General features: G+C 43.3%; 1 protein-coding gene across 13 annotated transcripts in view; it reads right to left on the minus strand.

Annotated features, from left to right (window-relative positions):
- Positions 1–7,430, minus strand: part of Pard3 (par-3 family cell polarity regulator) — a 667,456-nt gene extending 660,026 nt beyond the window's left edge. For 5 of the 13 annotated variants that reach the window (XM_046448326.2, XM_046448320.2, XM_046448325.2 and 2 more), the window contains exon 1: positions 7,221–7,424. In XM_046448326.2, coding sequence (XP_046304282.1) covers positions 7,221–7,340 — 120 coding nt within the window. In that variant the 5' untranslated portion in view covers positions 7,341–7,424. Of the gene's footprint in view, positions 1–7,220 lie in introns of all 13 variants that reach the window. The other 8 variants (XM_058580588.1, XM_058580590.1, XM_046448317.2 and 5 more) reach the window with 5 other exon arrangements.
- Positions 7,431–14,349: the final 6,919 nt, after the last annotated feature.

A 14,349-nucleotide genomic window follows, 5' to 3' on the forward strand; every position in this document is an offset into this window, starting at 1 on the left:
TATAAATGATTTTTTAGTATATTCACTGACCTGTGCAACCATGACTACTACCTAAATTTAGAACATTTTCTTCACCCCTAAAAGAAACATTAACAGTCACTTTCCACCACCCAAGCCACTAATAGCAAATACTACTCTACTGTCTCTATAGATATGCCCACTCTGGTCATTTATTAATGGACCCCTACAACATGTAGGTTCTTGGGACTGGCCTTGTTCACACAGCATAATGTTTTCAAAGTTCACCCATGTTGCAGCACATATTAGAACTTCATTCTTTTTTAAGACAGAGTGGTATATCACATTTTGTCTATACATCTGTCACTTGATGAACACTTAGACAGTTTTGTGCCATTGTGAATGATGCTATGAACATAGTACATGTACAAGTTTGTGCATAAACATGTTTTCTCTTGTGTTTATGTTAAAGTTATGTTTAAGAAGAAAAATGAGATTACTTACATTTTAAGTCACTTAGATATGAAGCTTAAATTTTTATTTGTAAATCCCAAAAGCAATTGATGGAGAAAGGGAAATAAATAAGAGTCCTATTTCTTTAATGGCATAAACCACCTTAAGTTGGCACTCCAAACCCAAGACAGACCCATAAAAGGAAGTCATTTTTAAATAATTTTTCCAAATGGAGAAATTTTTAAATAAGATAATAACTAAAAGACAAAATTAGCTTTCTACTTTTTTTCCACTGAACTTTGCATTTCTTTTCATATAGATTTGCTTTCCTAGTTTCCATATAAGCCAGAAGAGGTACGAAAAATAGGTAAAAATCACATAAATTCCCTCTTGTTCAACTGCCACTGACTCTAGTTTCAGCTAGGAATGTTGAGTAAGTGGTGGAACACGAGGAAAGAATGCTGTGTGGGCCTAATAGGCCACCTCCACCTGATTGGAAAAAGACCTAGGGAAAGTACCTTCTGGCCCAATTTTACCTTTTTATTTCTATCCTTGGGGAAAAAGAGAGAGAAAGAAAGAGAGCTGTCATCATGTCTTTGTGTGTTGGCCATTACCAACCTGGATCCAACTTTACAGGAGACAGAAACTTTCCAGTACAGATGGAGGATCAGTCTGTAGGTTAGTGACCCATGTGGAACTTTAAACATTACCTCCAACAACCAATTCCTCCACTGTGAGCCAAAATGTGCCTCACATCAGCCAGTTTCTCCCTGTGATTCTCAGATCCTAAACATTTCTATTTACTTCTGGCCCTAACGCAAGGATCCCAAATGACAGAATTTGAGGCGCCACATCAAGCATAGGTGTGTTGCAGGACCAGATTCCCACGCTGCCCTGGCCATTTGCCTTGAATCTAGCCCAATGCAAACCCCAGGACTATGTTCTGCTTGGTCTGAAAAACAAACTGAACTCCTTTAAAATAGCTGACACAAAAGAGTACCTTCCAGGTATTCCAAATCTCACTAAATCTTAGTTCCAATTACAAGTTGTGCCAGTATGCCAAAAATACCAAACACTGAAGTCCTTAAAATGAGCAGGTGCAGATTACAGTTTCCTTAGTAGAAGTGTACTTTCTGTATGGGAGCATGTGCGATGTGTTTATTCTGAACTTCATATTTACTTACACTTTATGATTACTTAAGTGACAGACATTGGCTAGGCTGAAGTGGAGCCATCACATCAACCATTTCACCTGGAAGGACTACAAGCCATAAAGCATGGTCATCTGGGCCAGCATAGGAGCTCTAGGATGTCCCCAGGAGATGCACAAAAAGGGGAGAGTCTCAAACAGCTTGGGAAGCAGAAACAGCCTCCAGAGACAGCTAGGCTGCGCTAAGCCTCAATAGATGCATGTAAAGAGAGAGCAAGCATCCCAAGAAGAACAGAAAATGCCAGAGTAGAGTCAGGAAAAGTGCATGCAAGTCCCAGTGGGTGGAGTGTGGGGTACATGGATTCTGGCGAAGGAGAGAATGGAAAGCAAGAGGGGCCTACTACAAGAGACAGGCTGTGCTAAGGCACAGGACCTAGCCAATGGCAGAAGGCAACACAAGGCACTAAAACATAAGAAAACAAGGTTTAAATTTTTGAAAGATCAGTCCTTTGACCATATTCAGTTTCTCATTCCTTTTTGAGAGAGAAGACAGAAACTGTTAATAATAAAATTCCTTTCAATTTGCTATTTTTATGATTGCCTCTATTTCCCCTCAATCTCTGCTGCAGTGGAACTATTTTCCTAAAGGTTTCAAGAACCTTGTAAATGTTAACAACATATGGTCATACATTTATTCATAGAAAAAAATCCATACCAACCACCAGATTTTTCATAAAAATCAACTTATGTGATTGTAGTAATTAATAATCCCCCCAAAAGAAAGCACATTTTCAAAAGTTTCTTTCCATAAGCAGAAGTTATTTTTAAAATAACAACAAACTGTTCTAAAATAATTTTAAAGAGACATGTTTGAGGGACAGAAGCAGAGGCACATATAATCAACAGATAATAAAGCCATTAATGGCAACTTTTACATTCTCTGCCCTGTGGTCACAATCCATTCTTCTGATTGAGGTATTGTGTAGGGAAATAATATTGTACCTGTTCTTCAATTAAATTACACACTGTCTTTTTAAGCAAAGAGGAAAACTCAAGCAGGAATAGTAGGACACTTGGGAATGTTTTGCAGGAGTAAAGCCATTTAGTAGATGAAACATATTAGTGATTCAATTAGCCTTTACTAAATAGCTACTAGGGGCCAGAACACAGTATTGAAGAATTTCACATTCTTCATCCTGCTCAATATTCACATTAACCCTGCAAGGGAGTATGCCACTTTAGAGATGAGGAAAATGAGGCGCTATAGGGCAAGCTTGCCCAAGGTTAAATGGCTAATAAATGTGGATATCCAACATACTTTATATACAAACAGAGATATGAAAAATTGTGGTATATATGTGTAATAAGAATTGTAATGCAAAAAAACACAAAGTACATGTATAAAGGCATGAATTGGCATGAACATACTTTATATACAAAGATATGAAAAATTGTGCCGTATATGGAATTGTAATGCATTCTGCTGTCGTGTATTTAAAAAACTAAAATCCATTAAAAAGAAAAAAGAAAAAAAAATGCAGATATTCAACATCTTTTCCCTAAGAGAGATGGGGGGAGAAGGGGAAAACAGTGAACAAACAGGTCCCAGAAGCTCCCTTCTCTCACTTTTGCCCCTCAGTCTCTTGTTCCCCTTTCTCAGTAACTCAGCAGCCAGTTAGCACCATGTCTTTGCACTCAACCCAACAGTTGCTCAAGTTGTCCTGGAAACTACTTGTTACCCTGCCCAAATCCCCAGTTACTCCAAATACCAGAGTCATTTCTGTACTAATAATCACATAAAGTCCTGGTCTTGCCCTGGGATTGATTCACAGTCCTCTGTAGTCTGATCAGGACCAACTGTCTAACAAAAACCCTCCAAGGAGCCAAACTGCCCTCCATGCCCTTGGTTCACACTGTTCCCCTTCCTAGAATGCCTTCACTTCTATTCTCAGAATGGCAGCAGACACTCCAGATTCATACACCCAGCCCCACTGCAGACCTACAAAACCAAAACCCACTAAGCAGGTGTTCTCTGAGGTCACTCCACTACTCAATTAGAAAACACTTCCCTAAATCAAGGACAACCTTCCTGCCCACCAAACCCAAAGCAAACCAAACCCTAGTGATTGAATGACACTCACACCCTTCTCACTCCAGAAAGGTGGCTCCAACTTCCAAAATCCAGAAGCAAAACAACTATCCCATTCCACCCTGTTGCCAGTCAATCCTACAACTCTGTTATTTATGATTTTATACATTCTTCTTGTCTCTTCCTTTTGAGTGCAAAAGTTTAGTCTTAAAATTCATATAGCATGATGTTTTATACATAGCAGCACTTCAGCAAATTCCACACTTTAGAGTTGGAACTCTTGCACCCTGTGTACACCAGGAATCATAAATATCAGACCACATGCACAAGAACAGATATGTAAATAGTACCCTGACCCAAAGCACTCACATGAAATATTCATGTAACATGGTTCTTAATGCCTAGATAGCACCCTGCACCAAGGGTCTGAATGAAGGTTGGTGAATGAGGACAGAGAGACATTTTCACCCATCAGTTATCATGACCACAAAAATTGTTTTGTTTTTTTTTTACCAGAGGGGGGAAAATTTACTTACGACTAAGTATAAGGCTTCAAATACCTGCTTACTGAGGACATCTCTTGTACTAAGTGATGCCACTTTACTGCCCAGAAAAAAAAAAATTGATTTGTTTAACTTGAAGAGAAAACAGCTCATATGTACATATATAATGCCAAAAAAATGAAGCATAACACAAAATGCTTACTGCAGAGAAAGGCTTGGTAAATTGGGATCTTGGGAGACAAGGGGGCGTTAATACACAATAAACATGATCTGTCCACAATCTCCCCCACCACAGACAGAAGTTAATCTCACTACCACATGCCACCTAGAAATCTAAACACTACTTTACAACAACAACCCAGTTACTCACTTCTTCACACAGGATTTGTCTTGTTCTATTAAGCAGAACAGATAGAGAATAAAAGCTAAAACACAGTTAATATGCTTTTGCTTCATTATTACCTTATATAGGATGGGAAAAGTGGGAAGATTAAGATCTTTAACAATTCAAGAGGAAAAAATACAAATGAACCTAGAAGATATTCGGGCCCTTGTAACATTTAAGAGTCAATACTCTCATGATCACCAACCTTGTAAGGTGAAAGCCATCTTAAAATCCACCTCCTGAGTTACATTTAAAGAGTTTTTTAAATTATTTTTATTAGTTATTGATGGACCTTTATTCATTTATTTGTTTTTATGCGGTGCTGAGAATCGAACCCAGTGCCTCACACATGCTAGGCAAGCACACTACCACTGAGCTACAACCCCAGCCCCACATTTGAAGAGTTTTAAAATAATTCTGGAAACCCCTGAATAATCTCTGACTCTCCCTCTCTTTTGTCTCCAACTGCAATGTCACAATCACCTTCCTTCCTTCTCTTCTCTACTTGGTCATCTCAGACTTACCCTTTACTTGTACTCCTTTTCTCTTAGTGCCTCTTCCCCAGACTCCCTATGAAACAACCACTTCTAATATTTAAGAGCAAGATCCAGATCTAACATCAAGGCCTCTCAACATCCCAAAGGCATCCTCTTCTTCTGTGATACCACAGCATGACAATCCACACCACTGGCTCTCTTCTCCTGGAGGACCATGGAGTCTCTTGTCCTAGCCTTTAATAGTCCATTTTCCACACAGCAGCCAGTAGATTCCCCACTAAATGTCCACCACCCAAAACAGGGCTTTGGACATGGTAAATGTTTAATTTATGTGGGCAGAACAAACTAACGATTCAATCAATAAACTACATTTGTATCCCCCCAAAAAAGCAATTCAACCAATGTACACTGTGTACATGATGAAATATGACTAACTTTAAGCATGTAAAATTATCAAAGCAAAAGGAAATGCCTGCCACTTTCTCTCTGTTCAGGACCCAGGCACAGGCAGAGCATGTTATTGCATTTCTCTTTTCTTTCACAACTTAAAATGTTGCTTTCCTTATTCATTTAGAACATTTAGATTTTAGATTATAAACTGTCACAAACAATCCTTAAAAATGACAAAGGTAAGATTGGCAGGGGATTTGCCCCCATATCTGCTTTACAAGATAAACAAGTGCCCAATTTCCATTAATTTTGTTTGATTGTCAAAAAGAGCTCAACCAACTGCAAGAAATATTTTACAACTATTTTTTTTTAAATCAACATCTTCCAACTTTGTGTCATGTCCTTAAACATCCCTTAAAATTATCTTTAAAATGCAAAAGTCATGCTATTTTCCCAACAGATAACAAAAACGATAGCGTAATTTTTTTTTTCCTTAATCTAAGAGAAATTTGGAGGATGCCACCCTGAGCATCTTGCATACACTCGAATAGGCAGACAGGGCCATATTTCCCTGACCCGATGCCCCAAATCCCGTAGGAAGCAGGCCACTCCACTATAATAGATAGGAAATAGCAAAATGAATATGCTTTCTACTAAATATCACTAGCACAAAGGAAATATCCTCAGGTGCTTGAGAGAAACTTCAGCGTGGGCTGTTGTCAAACACAGACAGTCGATAAAACAATTTAACAAAATGCCTTTTCACTTCTGACACATTGTAGAGGAATGCAGTTAAGTGGAGACAATGTTATCACCCCACCAAGAAAAATGGAAATCTACTCGGCTCCGAAATCAGGCCCTGGCTCCGCAGCCCCGGCACCATATGGAAGTAGTTCTAGATAGGTAAAAGCCGAGTTCCTGGCAGGAAAACTTTTAATTCAGTGACTGATTCCAGGCTTGAGCTTTTTTACGGAGCCCTGCACGGGAGTCTGCTCATCACCAAGACTCTGCTAACAATCGTCCTGTGAGCTCGTGAGACTGAGTGTCCCTCTCGGGGCCGCTTCCCCACCCGGAACGGGCGACTTTCTCCTACCCCTGCAGCCCCCAAATCGCACCCGGCCGCCCAGGCGCCGGATCGGCTGGAAGGAAAAGAAAGGGTCACTACGGTTCTCTGCTCCGCCCGGAGGGAAGGAGTGTAAAGAAGGCACGAAGCCACGCACCGCCGTGTGTGGAATAATCAAACTCCTCTTACACCCAAAAAAGTTCCCTTTCCCCAGCCTTCGCCTGCGGGGCCTGGAGCGGGAGAGGCCTGGGGCTGGATTTCAAGGGACCGCGGCAGAGCCGGGGCGGAGGCATCTGGCCCGGCTCTTCCCGCGACCCCCGCGCACGGGGTTCGGGCTCCACTCCCTGCAGGCTCCGGGGCGCCTGGGGCCCGCCCGCACCGCACTGCCCTCCTCGCCCCGCGGTCCCACGGGCGGAGCTCCGAGGGGACCAGGGACGCGTTCGGCGGGGACAGCGGGTCCGACGCCGGGTCTGGCGTGGTCACCCTGCCGACCCAGCAGGCGCAGAGAACTTTACCGCCCGCAGCCCGGGGCGGGGGGCGCCAGCGAGGCCCGGCCGGGCCGCCGCACTTTCCCTTTCCCCGCCTCCCTTCTGTCTCCCTCCTCCCGTTTCCAGGAAGCGCCATATTGATCCCGGCGCCTTCCCCCTCCTCCTCCTCCACCTCCTGCCCCCAGCCTCCTCCTCCTCCCCGCTTCCCCCGCCCCCCCGCGCCCGTGCGCCCCTGGCCCCTCACCTTGGCGATGGCCTTCCGGTAGCGGGTCACCGCTTGCTGGATGAGGCTGAAAACTTTCATGTGGCCGTCTCCGCACGGCACGACCACCCGGGTCCTCCCGAAGCACACGGTCACTTTCATGCCGCCGCCGCCGCGGGCCGGCCCGCGCCCCTCGCTGACCGCGACGGGAGCGGCCCTGAGCCGGAGCGCCTGGACACTGGGCGCGGTGGGGCCGCTACACCGGCGCGCGGGCTGCTAGGGGCGCGGGCAGGCGGCTGCCCCGGGGGGCCGCTCGGCTACCATGCCCGGCCCGGCCCGACCGCCCTCGCCCAGCCGGAGCTCCCCTCGCCTCTGCCCGCCGCGGCGCCCTCAGTCTCCGGCCACCTGTTCGGCGTCTCGGCGCGCTCGGCGGCGGCGGCGGCGGCCCGGGGCTGTGTGGCGCTCGCGCTCACTCGGGCCGAGGGGGGAGGGGACGGCGGCGCGGGGAGGGGAGGAGGAGGAGCAGGGCTGGGCACACAACACCGCGCACATGCGGCAGGGGGAGGCGCGGCCGGCTCCCAGCGCGGGGCGGGGCGCACGGCCGCCCACTGCCCCCACGCGCCACCTCCCTTCCCGCAGCCGACGGCCGATAGACCCCTTAACCCTGCAGTCACTCCTGCTGGCGGCCTTTCGCCTCGACTGTCCCTTTTCCGGGGCGCCGCAGCAGAGGTGCGAGGCTGGGGCGCCTCCTCCCTTAACCCCGACCCCCGAGTTCTGGCACTGCGGTCTCCCCAGCCCCCCTCACTCTGCGCAGCTCGCTGAGGGGCTGTGCTGGTCCCACAGAGCTCCGCCTGGGGGATGCCCGCTCAAAGTCCCTAAGGTCTCTACTGAGCTCCCGCCCCCAGCCTTTCTTTGTCACTTTTAATCCCCGTCCTCGGACTGGGGGGTTTCGAGTACAATCGCATCTGGAGAAAGCAGTTTGTACTCGCTGTAGCAGACCGAATGAGCCAACACCTTTAAAAAAAAAAAAAAAAAAAAAAGGTGTCGGCTTTAAAGCTCAGCAATCACCAAGTCGCCCCCGGGAGGATAGGGATGGGGCTGGGTAGGGACGTTATGCTGAGATCGCTCTCCACCGGCCTGCCGGCCTCTTCCCAGCCCGCAGCTTGGCAGGGTTTTTGCACTGGCTTGCTTACTTGGCTGCAAGGCCAGGCAGCGGTTGTTCTGCGTTAAAAGCAAAAATTAATCGTTTCTTCTGGGGAGAGGTTGGTGAGGCTTTGACGATCCCTGCCTTTCTCCAGAGGCCATCATTTACCTTGAAGTTTCCTGTTGACCTCTGGGTGAAACATGGTTTAAATATGTAGAACTTTTCCGTCAGCAATTCATATAAAATTTTTTTTAAAGTCTGCGACATAGGCAACCCTAACGCAAATCTTTGAAAAAAATATACTTCAAATGTGCTGGGGGATCGCTGTGCAAAGGAATCCCCACGATGTGCAGGCACTTAACTCAAGCACTTAAACCCGCAACTCCGTATAGAGTTAGTTACTTGCAGAATATGAGACGTTTGAAAAGAACATAGACCAAGTTAAGAAAAGTAAAGAAGATCATTGCTGTCTTAGTTATGAGCTGTTGATTCCTAAATAACCATATGTCACTGTGTTTAAGAATGACAATTGACGGGCTGGGGTTGTAGCTCAGTGGCAGTGTGCTTGCCTCAGCACCACATTTAAAAAACAAATAAAATGAAGGTATTGTGTCCATCTTTTTTTAAAAAAAAATGACAATTGACAATTATCAGTAAAGATTTATTGTTGACCCAAGTTTGTAATTTTTTTAAATAAATTCATTTGTGCTAGTTGTTTCTGGGATGTGTGATCACAACAAATCTCTCCATGAGCTGGAGAACTTCATCACTTACAGCTGGTGATCATTCATTCCTCCCACTCCACCTCCCATTTTAAAATAAGGAAACAAGACAAAGAAGTTCGTCTGCTTTCCAGAATCCTGCACTTTCCAGTATCCCACAGTGCCCTAGACAGAGCACACACTGTCATATAAAACATTGTACTTCTTCTCTCATCTCACTCTTATCAACGGTCCTAGCAAATCAGTGCAATGAATAGGTGCTATAAGCCATCATCCCCATCTCCCTCCAGGATATTAACCAAGAAATCACTTTCCCAAGGCCACTGAGAAAGCTTGAGGCAGTCCAAGACAATCCAGGTTTCTCTTGCACACTGTCCTGGGAAATATTCATCATTCTCTTATTTGACTGCAACATTCAACATTTCTACTCAAGTTTGTAACAACTATGAGCAATTCCCGCTGATCATTTTAAATTAGTAATTGGGTCAGCAAAAACAGTTATGGGGGCTGTTTCTGTTTTCATGCATGGGAGGGGATATACTAGCTTTCAGTGGGCCTTCTCAAAAAAAAAAAATTCTAATAGAAAAGTCAAGTTTCAGTAATAACCAAAGTACATCAGCACATAGCTAAGTTCAGCTCTTAATCCATCCATTTACTTGTGCCTTGACATGGTGTTCATTCTCATTCCAGCCTCAGTTTTACCAGTTAAGTGAACCTGATGAGCTCCATCTCATAAATTATAAGGATTAGGTAACATTAAAATACAGGCTACATATGGGAGGGTATAGCATAACAGAGTCTAGTTATCATAAAGTAGGTAAAGGGTAACAAAGTCCAGGACAGGATTGCAGATGATGATGGGACTAGGGATAGACAGGGGAATGAGAAGCCCAAGGCTTGGAGAAATTCCTGGACAGATAAAGACCAGAGCTCATGACTCTCAGCTCTGAACTTATTCACACTAATTCAGTTTCACCTATAGTTAGTGAAGTACTTCCATATGGAAAACATTGAAAATATTACATAAAGATGAGTCAAAAAAGATAGCTTACACCAGGCACAGTGGCACATGTCTATAATCCCAGCCTCTTGAGAGGCTGAGGCAGGAGAATTGTGAGTTCAAAGCCAACCTCACCAATCACGAGGTTCTAAGCAACTCAGTGAGACCCCGTCTCTAAATAAAATACAAAACAGGGCTGGGGATGTGACTCAATGGTCGAGTGCCCCTGAGTTCAATCCCCCAAAACTGACCCCCCCCAAAAAAAAAAAGACAGACTAGAGGTCAAAATAAGATAATTACTCCAATTAACTGTATTTCAAGACATTAAATAGTAAGTGGCAGCAACGTGTCTACGGCACTGCTAGGGAGGGGGGCATGCCTGAATAAATGAGGTGAAAGTATATCATTTTATTTACATCAATTCCTCTCACTATTCATTAATAAGGGTTTGGACAGTTTTTCAAACATATGATCCCTAGGATGAATAATAATAACATGTATTCAGTAAACCAGATAAAGCCTTATGTCTTTATTTAAATCTACCTAGTTTAGCTAGTGAAAGCATTCCCCTTGATATTAATAATTGATGAAGAACTGCTGCTCTGTAATTTAAGATGCCAGACCCTTTTGTGTCTTGAGTCAGTTTCATAAAATTTCATGACGAATAATGAATCCACTTTTACCAATACATCCCTCAACTAACATCTGGCCATAAAGTTGGATTAGGGCCAGGACACCTTCATGTCTACGAAATGTTCAGCTTGACCGAATTGCCTCTGGCCTGATGTAAGCATAAAAGCAAGCCCAGTCCCAATGAGAAACAAAATTATCAAAGTCAAGGATAAAATGTTATGTAAATATTTTAAAATGTGTTTACTTTCCTAAATTCTGCATATATCTGGAAAGAAAAAAATTATTACCCTTCTCTTCCTTGTACTTCTGTTTTACAATTGATTAGTTCAGTTGGTTTTCAAGACCTCATAGAGTTCTGAGAATTAATTAGGGTTTAGCTGGGCTTTGGGTCTGTCTGCAAATGGACAGGTATGATCACATAGACTATAATTTAAATTATATCTAGCCACACTCATGGGCATCATGAAATAAATACACTCAATGTATGTTAGGGACAGGATTGTATTACCAGAATATCAACCTTAGAAAGTTAATATAAATATAAAGAATACATGCAGAGAAATTTTTGAAATTCAGTCATACATTGAAGATTATAGTTATCTCTGGGGCATTTCACACACCTATCAATGCCTACTCTTAGATTTAAGATCATGTTAATGATCTCATATGCCTAGCCTCACACATAGTCTAATAGGAGAAGTGGGTAACTCATTTAATAAATACTGCCCACTTACTTTATGTCAAATCCTGTACCACACATTGGGTTGGTAAGTCCCTCCCTGAAGAGGTCCCCAATCTGGAAAAGATTTCAGAGGTGAACAGGCAGCAACTGAGAGTACAGTGTTATATATTAGAGATCCTGGTGATACCCAGAGAAAGTATTCACTTCTTTTGGTAAAGAGGAAAGGAAGAGGAGGAAATCTAACATTGTCCAAGAGAAATATAATGTGAACCACATTTATGATTTAATATTCTCATAGCCACAGGTGAAATTAATTTCGATAATATAGTAGATTTAACTCAATAGATACCACAAATTATTATCTCAGTATGTAATCAATTTTTTAAAAATATTAATGGGTCTTTTATATTCATTTTTTTCCACATAAGTCCTCATGATCTTGTGTGGTTGATAATCACAGCACATCTCAATTTGGACCAGACCCATTTCCAAAGCTCAATATCTACATGTGGCATCTGGCTAACATATTGGACTGCATAGCTCTGAAGAATGGGATTGCTGATGACTAGAAGCTACACACTGTCAAGGAACTGACTCACAAGTGGATTGAGCTCTTTGAGGACAGAGACTATGTTAGTCACAGCCCTTCAGCAGAAGTTATCACAACATTGGATTCATTAAGCATTTGGTGAATGGATGAAGGAGTGAGTGCAAGAGTGAATGAATGCAGAGGGTGCAAAGAAAGATGGCTTCTTGACATAGATGTGCATTGTACACTACAACAGCTGTGTTTGGCATAAAATGCAAAGATCAAGGGATGAAAGAACTGCATTTAGGCTCAGTGCAGCTTCCCTGTTGTTGAGTAACATTAAACACAAATCAGGCATGAGCTCATATGAATTGCATGTTGAGAGTAATGATCAACAAAGGAAAAGGAAACAAACAAGAAAGGAACAGAATAAAAGAGAGGAGGACCCTTAATGATCCCCAACCTGCTAAAAGCAGTCAATAGACTGAAAAGTATAGGGAATGGCTTGATTAAAAACACAAGTAAGGGCTGGGGCTGGAGCTTGGTGGTAGAGTGCTTGCCTAGCATGCATGAGGCAATGGGTTTGATCCTCAGCACCACATAAAAATAAACAAATAAAATAAAGGTATTCTGTTCATCTACAAAAATAAAAAATAAAATAAAAACAGAAGTAAATTGTCCAGGACCACAAATGCCCTGCCAGACCCCTCAGCCCATCTCCTTTTCCCCTTACAGTCAGTGCTTCTGATTTCAGTTCTTATCAGATGCAGTAGCACACACTTGTAATCCCAGCAACTCCAGAGGCTGAGGCAGGAAGATAGCAAGTCTGAGGCCAGCCTTAGCAACTAAACAAGGTTCTCAGCAACTCAGGGAGACCCATGTGATCCACCCTTCGCTCCCAAAACTCTTCTACTCTTCTCTCTTACTCACATTTTGTCTCAAAATTTTAAAATAAATTAAAAGGGCTGGAGAAGTAGATCAGTGATAAAGCATCACTGGTTTCAACCCCCACTATCAAAAAACTAAAATAAATGTTAGTTCTTTCAGCCTAATCTTTGAGCACAAAGTTCAGAGTCAAGTTCTCTGACAAGGCCTAGAGCGCTGGCCTTTTATATTTCAGGGGAAACAGAGGTGTATGTAGATAGTGAGATTGCTGTGATTTAGGGAATTTCAGTGTTTGAACCAACATGCTCTGCTGGGGAGAAAGGCATTTTTCCTTCTCTCAAAGGTGAACATTGGTCTCCCAGGAATATAAAGTACTGAAAGTCTAGAAAGAAAGAAAGAAAAGAAAAAGGGGAAAAATTAGGTGGAAATGGGAGCAGATCAAGGAAATAATTTTAAGCATTTCTAAATGCATAAAGAAGTTAACTTCTGGGGCTGGGGATGTGGCTCAAGCGGTAGCGCGCTCGCCTGGTATGCGTGCGGCCCAGGTTTGATCCTCAGCACCACATACAAACAAAGATGTTGTATCTGCCGAAAACTAACTAACTAAATAAATAAATATTAAAATTAAAAAAAAAAAGAAGTTAACTTCTCACCCAGGGACTCTTATTGCATGATTAAAAAAAAAAAGGATGAAATGAATTCACATAAAGCTTCATACTAATGCTTAGAAAAATCTCAGGTCTAAAGGACTCTGATAAGGAGAGAGATATGAATAATCTTTGAAAGACCATTTAACGAATGTAGCCAAGCAGTTTCATTCAGTAATGAGAAAAAGAAAAAGACGTATTGCGGTTGATAATCAGAATAACATACTTTTGTGTTTGACCCTGTTGAGATTAAATGAAGGAAAATTTCAAACCCTGAAAAATCAGGATGAGCAAATTAGAGTCAGTGTGGTAGAATTAAACAAGGTCCAAGCCATGGACCCCCAGGAGTTACCAGCCTACAAGCCCCCCCCCCAATACAACATGCCCTACCCTACCTCCAGCCCACCTGATACAGAAATGTCCTTTTGCCTATAGCTTAGAGTTCTCCAGAGCCAGGTCTGCTGGTGTCAGAGGAAGCACATGGCTGTGAGACTGCTTTCTAATAAAGCCCAGGGCGCTGACCTTCTGTGTAATAATTCTGATATGCTGAACCAGTACACATCCAAGTCTGCTGATCCCCCATACCTGATTTTAAATGACTGACACATCCTCCCTTCCTCTGTCAAGTTAACCTGTTAAGCTACGAGTTCAAGCTCAAAATCTCTCTCTGGTACTTTGGAATTTCAGTGCCTCAGCAGAGGCAATGAATTGTTTTGACTATGGAGGTTTACTGGGGTGGAGCATGATGGAGTGGGGCTCCAGTCCTGGACACAGAACCCACAGAAGCAAGAAGTCATGTAACCACAAAACAATAACAACACAGCTCCCTTCCCTGGCCCAGACCTCCTCTCCCATGGGTTATTTTGTGGTCCAGACCATGTCATTTCACTGCTCAGAGTCCCGAGATGCTCCCCATCCCATTCAGAGAA

This window comes from Marmota monax, unplaced genomic scaffold (genome assembly GCF_021218885.2).
Source record: "Marmota monax isolate L192 unplaced genomic scaffold, Marmota_monax_Labrador192_F-V1.1 WCK01_AAM20220418_F8-fsc00066, whole genome shotgun sequence".
NCBI lineage: Eukaryota > Metazoa > Chordata > Mammalia > Rodentia > Sciuridae > Marmota > Marmota monax.